Below are 13,705 nucleotides of genomic sequence, written 5' to 3'. Positions count from 1 at the left end.
ATATGAGCGCTTGGAAAGGCAGAGGAGAATTTCTAAAAGAATTTACCTGGGAATTACATAGGGATAGTTTTTAGGTTCCCCATTTACAAACCATTTGCATACATACAAGCTGTAAAAAACATTTAGTTCCATCCAACTTTCTGGGGCCCATTCCACTTTTGACGAAAGAAAGGCTGAAATGGCTACGGCACGATTTTGATAGGATTCTTTTTTGGATGGTTTTACTTTCTTTGGGCCCTCGTTCGAGATGCCACGATGCCAAACGGGAAAAACACATTAAACTAGAGGACGAGTAAAGACGGTATAAACCTCTAAAGAATGAGAAGGGTGCAGCATAGCTTGCAAAGGAGCTTTAAGAATGACATCAAAGCATTTGTTTTGAGCAGGACTTTTTTAATGAATGACATCAAAAACACTACAAGGGATGGGATAAAGTTGAAAAGGACGGTAATTTTAAGATACTCATCTGAGTTATCTCGGATTTGGATTAGGTGTTCCTCATGTCTAAGGCTAATGCCCCACGTCTAATTTCATTAATGATGTTCATATTTTTCCTCAATAGCTTTCTAAAGCATGTTTTCAGGATAATTGAGTCACTGAAAAATTTCTATCTCTTGAGAAAAGTTGAGGAGAAGGCTCCCACCACTTTGGAGTACGCCAATGCGGATAATCCGTAACCGAGGGATCGAATGTGACTACTTGCAATCCTTTTAATGGGAATGAAGCAATCATTTTTAATGCAGGCTAGTTTAGTATTAATACGTAATAATTAACACGCCTTTGTGGCGTTTTCAAGCGCTGGGCTTGTTCATGATCGAAATTTCACAGTCTTCAACAGTCGTTGGTCTGATGGATTTCCAAAACAAAGAGTCTTACTTTGACTTCCAACATTGAAATCAAATTCTCCCACAAGGAAGGAACAAATTATTTCAGGAGGTTTTGAAGCTTGAAGCAGAATATTACCATATTCTTTGTTTATACATCTCAAGGCCTAATATGACGGTTCAAGATCTTCTTGAAGCAAAGCATGGCGGAGCTTTATCGTCGTTGCTTATCATCATAATAATAAACTGCATATTGAGAAACAAAACCACATAAGGTATCAGTCTGAATACAGAAAAAACTATGTGATTTATGCTTTACCAAAGACATAACTATTCTCGAGAACTGCAAGGAACACCTACAACAGAAGGCAAAACGCATCGAGCTTAAAATCAATAAAACAGTCGAATACACGGAATAGGCTAAGTATCTTTAAGGAACAATTGGAAATCCATTACAGAAAGAGGTGGTGTCCTGTATACATCAAGGGAGTATAGCCTTCAACATAATGAAAAGAATCTTGGGATCGAATTTCTTTTTACGCCTAACCAAACTCACTCCGAATCTACAACAGTGCTGTTCTGCCGCTTCTGAAGTGCTAAGTTGATTCAGAGAATATGAATGGAGGACAAGAGCGTCACACCCTGAACTTTGAAAGTGTCTGTCTCCAAAGAATCCTGAAAATACACTGGCCAGACTGGGTCAAAAATATTGAAATCCAAAAAAAATGACAAATCCAACCTTATTACAAATTTCATTCGCCATTGTCGATGGCAATGTCTATGTCAGGTTTTCAGAAGGGAAGGCTTTAGAACTCCCAGGGCCACCTTCCAGAGTGTGTCCTTAGGATCAAGAGGGATAACCCTACACCAGGCATATTAATCACACCTTCATTGTTTTTAAACACATTTTCGCAGCCTAAATGGAAAGATGTAGAGCGGCATCAATATATTGCGAAGAATGGAGACTCCTTTTTGTTGCCCTAGGCACCTCCGGATACACAGGAGAATCTAAAGTTTTTGTTCTTCAAAATCCATCGTTCATACAGGTTTGAGAATCCCCAACAGACTGAAAGTAAATGACAAATGTAACAGACAAAATCATAAACAAACCCTTTATCTGCAATAGCTGATGACAGAGTAAACAATAAAAAACTATGCATTTCAAGCAGCAGCAGGTTTCAGTACAAATTGTTCAAAATGAAAGAAATTTCTCAGATTTTTGGATAAATCTTGTATCTGTAGTGAGAACTATTTTATCCCTAAAATAGAGTTTTATAAGATCCATTTTCATTAATATTATATAATTTGTGCATTTTATTTTTAGTTTCTGCCATTTTATTGTAAATGTAGACAGACCCTTGAATGGATTCATGCCCCCAATCCCACCCTGTCAGACTGAAAATCTTAGCAAATCATTGTTAGACTCTCACAAATTGATAACGTAAACAATAAAAAATCAAAAACGAATGAACCTGTATGGATTTGGGTATCGCCACCAGAATGCTGTTGCTACGTATTCCCATGGATAATGAAAGACTGAATTTGACTCATAATGCTTCACCATAGTATCAATAATAACTGAAAATAGATAACGACTTAGCCTTCTTATAAACAAATAAAGATAAGAAATGCCAAGCACTAAATAATATAAGTAAAGATAGATAGATAAGTGTATTTCAAAAACCAATTGGGCCATATACACACAAAAATATAAATTAATAACAAATAAGCAAGGAAACCAAACAACAGCACAAATTACAAGCACACACACAAACAGAATACAACGCGAAAATACATAATCTAACGACAAAAAGACATTAATCCAATAAACTTTTTCTTCTTACTAAGGATTTATCTATATACACTTGTATATAGACTAGAACTCGAAATAGAGTGGTTGGTTTACTATTTTGCAGAATACCAGCAAGCATCAAATTAATCAAATTTATTTTACCCGTAAATCAAAGAGCAACGGGTATTTCTGGAGAAAATGATCCAAGTCTTCATACCCATCTTTACAAAGAGGACAAACATACAGTCTATCAGAAACAACTATCTTCTTTTTTGTGTCTAACATTTTTCGCCCATTCTGGATTGGAAAACAATTCACCCCGAGCTGAATCCAATGACTTAGAATCATAACCGGTAAATTAAATTTAAAATAAACTCCCTCTCCCAAACTAGGTTTTGCCTGATTATAATATTGTAGAGTTGCAGAATCTAAAACCAGCTCTTGCCAATGCTGGATTTCCTAATATAAATCGTACCTGGCTTGCTAAGTCTGTCGGTATATCACTAGAACAAAGACCATTATTCCATAAGCTGTTCTAGTAGAAAATGACATTTCTACTTGTTCTAGCAGTGACTTGATTTTGGGATGGCCGCGAGGTTTTTAAACCACTTTTCAACATGTGATCATATGCCGCTCTTATTAGTCTATTTTCATTATTCCTAATCAAAAAAATAAAATAATTAAAAAAAAAAGAAAAATTAAAAAGAAAAAAAGAAAAAAACACTAAATAAAAGACAAAAAGACAAAACTAAAGAAAAAGAAAAAAAAGAAAAAACTAAAAAAGAAGAAACACGAGAGCAACGCAAAACCAGGCTTGCGGCTCAAAGGGAAAGGGCCAGATTACGCCTGTCCAATTTACGTGATCAATTTAATCCAAAAATGATATAGCGTTGGCCCTTGCGTCGTCCGGAATAGCCGCAACGTTGCTGCTTGGTGGAAGAACTACTTATTCCACTTAGAAATTGCCTTTGAATATGCAGTCTACAGAAACTTCCACGTGCAACATTCCCTAATCATCTGGGATAAGTAAAGTATTGCAGCAATGCAAACCTTTTGTTTGGGACGAGTGCACGATGGCACACAAAAAATCGCTCGAGGCTCTTGACCGATCATTGCAAGATTTGCGAGGAAATTCCAAACCTTTTGGCAGCACATTAATATTGCTTGCGGGAGATTTCAGGCAAACATTACCTGTTATTCCTAGATCGACACCTGCAGACGAAATTAATGCTTGCCTTAAAAATTCTAATTTATGGGTACACGTAAATACATTGACGTCAAGAAAATGATTTGGTTGAAAAGATATTTCCGAATATTCTAACCAATTATAAAAATCATAAATGGCTAAGTGAACGAGCGATTCTGGCAGCCAAGAACAAAGACATCCACGAAATCAACAATATTATTCTGACCAAGTTTCGAGATCGGCAGTCATTTACAAGTCAGTTGACACAGTTCTGGAATCAAATCAAGCGGTTAACCATCCATCAGAATTTTTAAATATCCTAGATCTCCAGGGGATCTCTAGGCGTACCAATTACACTGTTGCAATTACAATTTAAAAGATTGCAATTCCCAATTCGATTAGCATTTGCAATCACCATCAACAAAGCTCAAGTGCAATCATTAGAAAAAATGCGGTTTAGATCTTAAAAACGGATTGTTTTTCCCATGGACAATTATATGTTGCATGTACTAGAGTCGGTAAACCGGACGATCTATTTATATGCACAGACAATGGGACTACGAAGAATGTTGTATATCCATAAGTTTTATTCAGTTAAAAATTAACACCTTGCATAGGTGTTACTTTAGGGGGGGGGTTAGGCTTGCGGCTCAGAGAGAAATTACCAACCAAAAAAAAGCGTGTCGACGTATTACAAGGGCAACGCAAAACCTGGCTTGCGGCTGAAAGAGAAAGTAAAAAAAGAATGCGTGTTGAGGAATTACCAGAGTATATTAGAGGAATTACCAGTTGTATATCCGCAAGTTTGACGCAGTTAAAAATTAGCACCTTGCATACGTGTTGCTGGGGCACGTTCCAGAAAAAAAAATAAAGAAGAAAAATAAAATAAAAAAGAGGAAAAAAACAAAAAAAAAAGTAAACAACTTAAAAAAACTAAAAAGAAAAAAAAGAAAAAAACTAAAAAAAAGAAAAAAGCCAAAAAAAAAGAAAAATTAAAATTAAAAAACAAGGGATTACAAGAATTCAAAACCTTAAAAAAGAAAACCGAAATTTGAAGCTTAGTAGATATCATTGTTAGAAATTGGACTGGTTTTTGGCAGCGCAATAGCGCTGCCTAAGTAAAGAGCAATACGGGTACAGTGTATTTTTTTTTATAACCAAGGCACTTTGTATAGAAGCATAGAAGAAATTGTAGTAGAAACCTTGGAAGGAGCTCATTCGGTCAGAAATTGAAAGTTTTACTGCTCCTTCTAAGAGTCAAAAGTGATTGGAGTGCAACAATTCCCCCCCCCCCCCCAAGCCCAAAAATTCCCTGAACACATGTAATAAAAATTTTGACATAGCGGTTTTGTTCAATGTAGTTGAAATATCAAGTGACTATGTCTCAGAAGATGTCGATACCCCCTCCCAGAGCCCTCGCGACAAGAGCCGATTGTTTACATATAGTATTTGTTATTGAAGGGGGGGGGACCTTTAATGTAAAAAAAAGTCGAAAAATATTCACATGAGGTTTTCAGAGAATTTAGGGAGAGTTTAGGACTAAATTAAAATACGTTTTGTGCATACGGGCTCTTAAAAGGTGTAACTACAGAATGACCGAGTGTATTAAGTTGAAACTTCCAGGGTATAATGAGGGGGAAGACTAGGCCTAATTGACCAAAAAGATAATATTAGCACGCTACCACTACTACTACTGCTACTACAACTATTGCTTCTTTAGCAACTACTACCAAGACTGACAATATTGACATGAAATTTTGGAGAAGTGTTAAGAAGGAAGTTGAATTAAATCAAGATATACAATGTGCATAAAGATTGTCAAAAAAGGCGTATCATCAAAATCTTTGGATGAGCTTACCATATCGAGCTGAAACTTCCAGGGCATCATGAGTGGGATGTTCAACAGACCAAAAGGCAACAAGTGCATAGTAGCAACGTAGTATTAACATATTGCCTTTTGGTCAGTTAAACATCCCTTTCTTCAAGTTCTGCTATGATATTACCGATATGTCCTTTTGATAGCCTGTAGTCTATATCCATATACTTGTTGAAATTTCCTTTTTAATACTCTTAGCCTTATGAGCAGTTGCAATCGAAGTAGAAGTTCGAGTAGTAGTAGTGGTAGTAGTATTAGTAGTAGCGTGTACGTATTACCTTTCAATCAATTGATCTTCCCCCTTAAGAATTATCTGGAAATTATAACTTTAAACCCAAATCCGTTCCTGAGACAATCGGCATTCACATACCCTAGTGTCTTTTGATTTAGTTCAAATTTGCCCACAATATTATCTGAGATTTCCAACTTCATTGAGACTTAGCCTTAATAGCACTAGTATCACTGTAGTAGTGGTGGTAGTAAGAGAAGCAGTAGCATTAAAAGTATAGAATTAGTAGTAGTAGTAACAGTAGTAGCTGCAGTATTAATAACAGTAGTAGCATGTATATGTTGCCTTTTGATCAGTTGAACATCCCCCGTATGATACCCCAGAAGTTTCACCTTGATACAGTAAGCCATTCAAAAAATTTTGTTCATGTGCCTTTTGACACCCTTTTCATCTTAATACTCCTAACCCTATAAGTAGTTGCAACTGAAGTAGTAGTAGGAGCAGTTTAGTAGCAGTAGCAGTAATGTCAGTAAAAGTAGCAATGGTAGTAGTGTTAGTAGTAGTATGCTCATATTACTTTTTGGTCAATTAATCTTGCCCTGTAAGCATTCTCCAAAAAATTTTAAATTAGTACCCAAATCTAATATTGAGATACACCATTTTGACAATCTGCATGCATATAGTGTTTTGATTTAGTTCAGACACACCTCTATATTATGTAAAATTTTCACCTTTGTTTAGGTAGGCTTAATAGTAGTAGTATCATAGTAGCAGTAGTAGGAGCAGAAGTAGCAGTATTAGTGTTGAATTAGAAGTAGTAGTAATTATAGTAGCATCAGTAGTAATAGCAGCAGTAGCAGGTACAAGTGGCCTTTTTGGTCAATTGAACATCCCAATCACAATGCAGCAAAAGTTCAATCTTGATACAGTGAGCCACTCCAAAAATATTGCTGATACGCCTGTATAAGCAATCTGTATGAATATAATACATTTAATTTTAGCTTAACTTTCCCCTCAACGTTTCCCCAAATGTTCATTTCAATATCCTCAGCCTTGGTAGCACAGAAGCTTGGTTACTGAAAAAGCAGTAGTTTTAGTGGTGGTAACAGTGGTAGTAGGATAGTTGTAAAATTTTTAGTGTGGAAATATTATCCTTCTGGTCAATTAATCATCTCCCTTATAATTTCCTGAAGGTTCCAAATTAATATACTCACTCATTCCTGAGTTACGCCTTTTTGAAAACCCACAAGCACATAATGTGTTTTAATTTAGTTCCAGACTCCCCTCAATATTCTCTAAAAAGCTCACCCGAAAACCCTTTGTCTCTTTGGAAAATAAAGGTCAAATACGACCACCTTTCTTGATAACATAAACCATGTGTAAACAATGTACAAATTGTCTAACTTGCAGCCCTTGCCCTGAGGGCTGTGCAAGGGTTGATATCCCCAAAGGCATAATTACTGGAATTTTCAACAGCACTGAACAACATACTAGTCTCAAAATTTGGATTGGATGTGCCTTGGGAAATCATGGACATGGCGGGTGGGTAAAAAGGTAAAGGATATGGTATTAGACTTTACAGTCCCTACCGGCAGAGCTGATCTCTGTTTCTTGGCCCTTCAGCCAGGAAGTGCAATGGGGGGTTGGGGGCCAACCACCCTGTGCATTCGCACACCCTTCCTGTTTACCTTCCCCAGATTTCCCTCTAATGACTTTTCACTCTTAAAAAGGGCACTAGAACTTCCAGTTTCCAAGCAAATAAGCCTCATCCAAAGTCTATACAACCATCTAATCCATTAAAACCTTATATGACCCAAAGCATAGCTTGTAGCCCTTACTCCTGGGCTCTGGAAGGCTGTGTCAACCCTGAAGGCATTGTTATATGTTCTTTGGACTATTTTGAACAACATGGCTATCTCACAATTTTAATCAGATTCGTTTGGGGAAAAGAGGGCGTCAGAGGGAGGGGGCATTATCCCTCCATCACTTTTGAATCTGAAAGACAACTAGAAATTTCAATTTCCAATCAAATGAGCGTCCTCTAGAGTTTATACAATCAGCCCTTTGACAAAAACCTTATATGTCCCGAGAGCATAACCTAAAACCCTTGCCCCCTGGCTCTGGGGGGGGTGGTTGTTTCGACCCTAAAGGCCTTTTTATGTGATCTTCAGTCTAATTTTAACTAAATATCCATTTAAAACTTTCTATTGAATGCATTTGGGAAAAACTGGAGGAAGGATAGTGCCCTCTCATGATTTTTGACTCTTAGAAAAGGCACTATAACTTCTGATTTCTAATCAAAAGAGCCCTCTCTGAAGTTTATATGACCATCTTTTCCATAAAATTTTTAAATGTTAATAATATAGAATAGCTTTGTAAATTATATTCTGGTCTTCAGAAAGTAGGGAAGGCATCAGCCCTACTCATCTTAGTTTCTGCTAGTTTTGAGTTTGAACTGGTCACTTATTGTAAAAATGCTTATTTTGGGTTGCATTTATGTATTGATACTGAATTGTGGTAGTGTTTTGTTTCGAAAATTATTTGAATTTTTCTGCTCATTCTTGGTTTAATCTATATCTTCAGTGTTCTTCGAAAAACATATTTTGTGGAGAATATTTTTTGAACTAATTTCGTTTCCATAATTTCCCTTTTTCATTGGCAGAGAAAAGTTTAAACATTCCATAAAGTTGCAGCCACAGAATGAACCCAGACCATAGATACCAAAAATTTTAGCTGGACAAAACATACAAATCCTTTACCTAGAGTCCCATCATGATTACATCATATAAGGTACAAGGGCCTGAGCTACCAAATTTACCAAGCAAAGGAATTGCACGCAGCCCTATCTATAGGCCTACTATCATATCAATGACTCATAGGATTAGTAAATTTTTAATGGTTTGCATCAATCAAATTCTGTTAGAATACAAAGCAAAACTAACCGAAGTTTTTATGGAGCCAAATGGAGAAGTAATAATCACAATATTTTACTAAGGCATTAAAGAGATGCTGTCTCTCTGATAAATCCATCTCAAATTGGTTTTTAATAAATTTTATTGGTTTTAACTAATAAAACCTCAAATTGGTTTGAGGCAATATTTTTAGTAAATTTATGATTTAAATTTCTTGGTTGTCAGCACATACAGAACTTGGATCTTAGCAACATATATTTCACACGAACTGTAACATTTTGTAGTCAATTGAAGTTGATTTTCTTTAGCTTTTGATGGACGGTATAGAACAGCAAAGGGCACTTGGGTTAAAAAATATTTTACTCCTGACCATTGGGGATCTAGAAGTCTAGACATGACTTACATTTGTTTCTGTAACTAATTTTGCTTATATTTTAGCTTCAGAAATCTGTTTTTTTCTTCTAAGTGTTTTTGGCCCAACAAAAAATATTCTAGTTGGCGAATTTTTCTATGGGTTCTCTCAAAATTCCTCTTTGATTAGTTTTTTTGCCAAAGTTAATTATTTTTTAAGATGTTTACTGATAGTATTCTGTCCATTTGGAAGCATTGGAGGACTGTTGGTTACATATGAATACTTTCAGAAAAATTTGGCTCAAGTCTAAGATGCAAGATAAAAATCAATCTGTTCTCATTCTGGCAAAGTTTTCAACTTTAACCTTTTCTATTTATCTATGCAACACAAATATACAATGATCACAATTTACATTTTTAATTCAAGCCAACTCGTCTTTGTAAGAAATTATGTTTTGTTTTATGGTTGACAAAGTTTGGAGAAATTGTTTACAAAATCACATAGCCCAATAATTACAATATTAAAAAAAAATTTGATTTTATAATGGTTATCAAAGTGAAGTCAGAAAGAGGATACTGAAAAAGAGTAAACTAAAAAAAAAAAGATTTATCTTTTGATGACAGTGAAGAGTGACACTAAAACTTAATAAAGAGCAAAAACTGTCCTATAGAACAGGGGTGGGGCAGGATGCTGAAAGCATTTACCAGTCAAACAAAAATACTTAGGGGGTGATTACAAATGTTAACTCACTGATTACCTTTTAAAGCATTAATATGCTATTCCATTCTTGAAATGTATGTTAAAAATATTTGTCATCCCATTGTAATTGCCCAAGTGCTTGATTATTTGTTCTTAGAGTATTGGAGACAAAAAGATAAACTCTAGAATAACCAAGAGCTAAGAGCTCATATGGCAGTTGTGACAAGGCAAGAAGAGCTAAGAGCCAAAAGCTCACATGGTATGAGCTCTAGCAAAATTCTAAGAATCAATAGATTGATTTAAAAGGAAAATCAGAGGCTTAATGCCAGTCAGGATTTAAAATAAGAGCTCTGAGTCATGATGTCCTTCTAAATATCAAAATTCAGCAAGATCCAATCATCCATTTGTAAGTTATAAATACCTCATTTTTTCCTCTCCCTTTAGCCCCCCAGATGGTCGAATCTGAGAAAACGACTTTATCAAGTCAATTTTTGCAGCTCCCTGACACGCCTACCAATTTTCATCATCCTAGCACGTCCAGAAGCACCAAACTTGCCAAATCACTGAACCCCACCCCCAACTCCGCCAAAGAGAGCGAATCCAGTACAGTTACGTCAATCACGTGTCAAGGATATTTGCTTATTCTATCCACCAAGCTTCATCCCAATTCCTCCATTCCAAGTATTTTCCAAGATTTCCCCCTCCAACTCCCCTCAATGTCAAAATATCTGGTCGGGATTTGAAATAAGAGCTCTGAGACATGAATTTCTTCTAAATATCAAATTTCACTAAGATGCAATAACCTATTCGTAAGATAAAAATACCCGAATTTTCATGTTTTCCAAGAATTCCAGTTTCCCCCTTCAACTCCCCCCAATGTCACAAGACATGGTCGGAATTTAAAATTAGAGCTTTAAAGCACAAGATCCTTCTAAATATCAAATTTCATTAAGATCTGGTAACCCTTTTGTAAGTTAGAAATACCTCAATTTTCAAAATTACTCCCTCCCCCCTAGACTCCACCAAAGACAGCAGATCTGGTCCGGTTATGTCAGTCATGTATCTTAGACAGGTTTTTATTCTTCCCATCCACTTTCATCCTGATCTCTCTGCCTTAAGTATTTTCTAAGATTTCTTGTCCCCCCCCCAATAACACTGGCCGGTTGAGATTTAAAATAAGAGATCTGAGTTACAAGGTCCTTCTAAATATGAAGTTTCATGAAGATCCGATCATTCCTTTGTAAGTTAAAAATGCATCATTTTTCTAATTTTTCATAATTAACCCCCCCCCCCCCCCAATAGAGCGGATCCATTCCAATTATGTAAATCATGTATCTAAGACTTCTGCTTATTTTTCCCACCAAGTTTCATCCTGATCCCTCCACTCTATATGTTTTCCAATATTGTATGCTTTCCCCTCCCAACTCCCCCCCAATGTCACCGGATCTGGTCGTGATTTAAAATAAGAGCTCTGAGATACGATATCCTCCTAAATATCAAATTTCATTGAGATCCAATCAGCCATTTGTAAGTTAAAACTACCTAATTTTTTCTTATTTTTCAGAATTAACCCCCCCCCCCCAGCTACCCCAAAGAGAGCAAACCCGTTCCGGTTATGTCAATCATGTATCTAGGACTTGTGCTTATTTTTCCCACCAAGTTTCACCCAAATCCCTCTACTCTAGGTGTTTTCCAAGATTTTAGGTTTCCCCCTCCCCCCCCCCAATGTCACCAAATCTGGTCGGGATTTAAAATAACAGAACTGAGACACGATATCCTTCCAAAAATCAAATTTCATTCAGATCTGATCAGCCATCCATAAGTTAAAAATACTTCAAATTTTCTATTTTTTTTTTCTGAATTAACATGCCCAACACCCCCCCCCCCCGCAGATGGTGAAATCGGGAAAACGACTATTTTTAGTTTAATTTGGTCTGGTCCCTGATACGCCTGCCAAATTTCATTGTCCTAGCTTACCTGGAAGTGCAATTCCAGAATTTGCAATTGCTATAAGTCACTTTGTTAATACCAAGTACCATAAAAACCCAAATAATTGCCCAAAATAAAATATCATCTACATAATGAGAGGAGTGCTCCCCCCCCCCTCAATAATCATATAAAATCATTTTTTGTACATTCAATCATAGACCTCTACGGACTTTTCTAGCAACTCCACCATGAATGGTACATGTCCCCAAAGGCACCTTTGGGGGCACACCACAAGGTCTTTGTCATGGCTTATTGGATATTTTCTATATCTCTATTACAAAACCAGATCCATCAATCCATTAGATTTCAGGAAGGTTAAAGTCCCCCAAAACAGCAAGATTATTGCTGGTGAAATTGGATATCACATGTGATAACATGGCAGCCAAATTAGATTCATGGTCAAAAACACTAGGGCTTCTATGGACAACACTCACTATAATTGAGTTTGTTTGATTGTGTATTTTTATCCACACAGACTCAATTCCATCAGTAGTCATAGAATTAATATGAATGAGAGTAACCTTTGGTCCATCTCTAATATAGAAACTTCTTTGGTGGTAAAGTGGGAGTTCAGACTAGACAAGAGTTGGTAACCATTGATTTTGACTTTATCAGAAGATAAGACAGTATTGCTACAACTTTTGTCTTTAGTTTTATTCTTTCACTATAAATTACATTTTCAGAGTTCCTTCCCTTTTTTTCATGCTTATAACCACACATATAAAATATGTATTTCTTTACTTAAAGTGATTGCATCTTTCTACAATTTTTCAGATTGTCAAAGCATTTGAAAGACTTGAGGACCTTTCCAGTCTATAGTAATTACAAATTCAGAAACACTAACATTTCAAATACAAGAACATGTAATAATTTGAGGCTTTGCTACATTGTTGCCTTTCAAATGTATTGTTATTTCTTTATTAGCCTATCATTTTTGCAGAAGTAAGTCATATGGAAGGGATGGTTGTAATAACTTTAGAGGGGACTCAATTGATTGGAAATCAGAAGTTCTAGTACCCTTTTAAGGCACTACCTTGAATTGCAGCTTAGAGCAATCTAAGGATTTTTAATCCAAGCACTAGAACTTCAAGTGATTGGAGGGAAACCACTCCACCCCTCTATAACTTACTGTGCTTTGTTTTCAAAATGCATCTGATTAAAAAAAAAATCAGAATAGCCATTCTGTTAAAAAATTGTCTAAAGCTCAAATAACTATGTCTCCATAATTGATAAAAATCCTCCCAACCCTAAAAGCAAGGTCTGTAAGTAATGCAATTTGCCCATTGTTGTGATTAAAGGTTTCTCTGAAAGGAGTGGTTGCATTAGCTTTGGAAAAGGTTCATTCAATTGGAAGTCTTGACTTCTAGTTTTCTTTACAAGAGTTGAAAGTGACTGAAGGGGATTAAAGCCCCTCCCCCCATTTTTCCAAATATATCTAATCAAAAATTAAATTCCAAAAATACCCTGAATTGATATGTATATAGGGGTGGGGGTAAATTTCATTTCCAAAGCAAAAGAAAGTTAAATTTGGATTCAGGATGCGTTGCTGACTATAGAGGTAAGTTTGTTTCTTAGCTACTGGAATAGACTGTTAAAATAAACGTTACCCGACTAGTCCTTGGTCAAAATTAGCGCTTCATTCTCCTAATTCAGCTAGTTTCCAAGACAAAAAAAAAACCATCATCTAAACTCCCCCCCCCCCCAAATGTAATTTTCTAACATCACAAAGCTCTAAGTTACCACTCTAGATCTATTGATTAGAGTTAGATCTTTTGACCAACTCCTAGCATAAATGCTATGCAACCCCTGATCAAATCAATTTCGATAGATAGCCTATCTGAGTTAT

General features: G+C 36.1%; 1 protein-coding gene across 1 annotated transcript in view; it reads right to left on the bottom strand.

Annotated features, from left to right (window-relative positions):
- The window catches only part of LOC136032346 (PRELI domain-containing protein 1, mitochondrial-like), a 34,202-nt gene that overhangs the window by 20,350 nt on the left and 147 nt on the right, over nucleotides 1-13,705 (bottom strand). Inside the window, exon 2 of the mRNA XM_065712672.1 lies at nucleotides 2,297-2,402. Coding sequence (XP_065568744.1) covers nucleotides 2,297-2,388 — 92 coding nt within the window. The 5' untranslated portion in view covers nucleotides 2,389-2,402. The remainder of the gene's footprint in view (nucleotides 1-2,296; nucleotides 2,403-13,705) is intronic.

The sequence above is a fragment of the Artemia franciscana genome, chromosome 1 (genome assembly GCF_032884065.1).
Source record: "Artemia franciscana chromosome 1, ASM3288406v1, whole genome shotgun sequence".
NCBI classification, from domain to species: Eukaryota; Metazoa; Arthropoda; class Branchiopoda; order Anostraca; family Artemiidae; genus Artemia; species Artemia franciscana.
The sequence above is the reverse complement of the archived record's forward strand: the minus strand, read 5'-3'. Positions and strand labels throughout refer to the sequence as shown.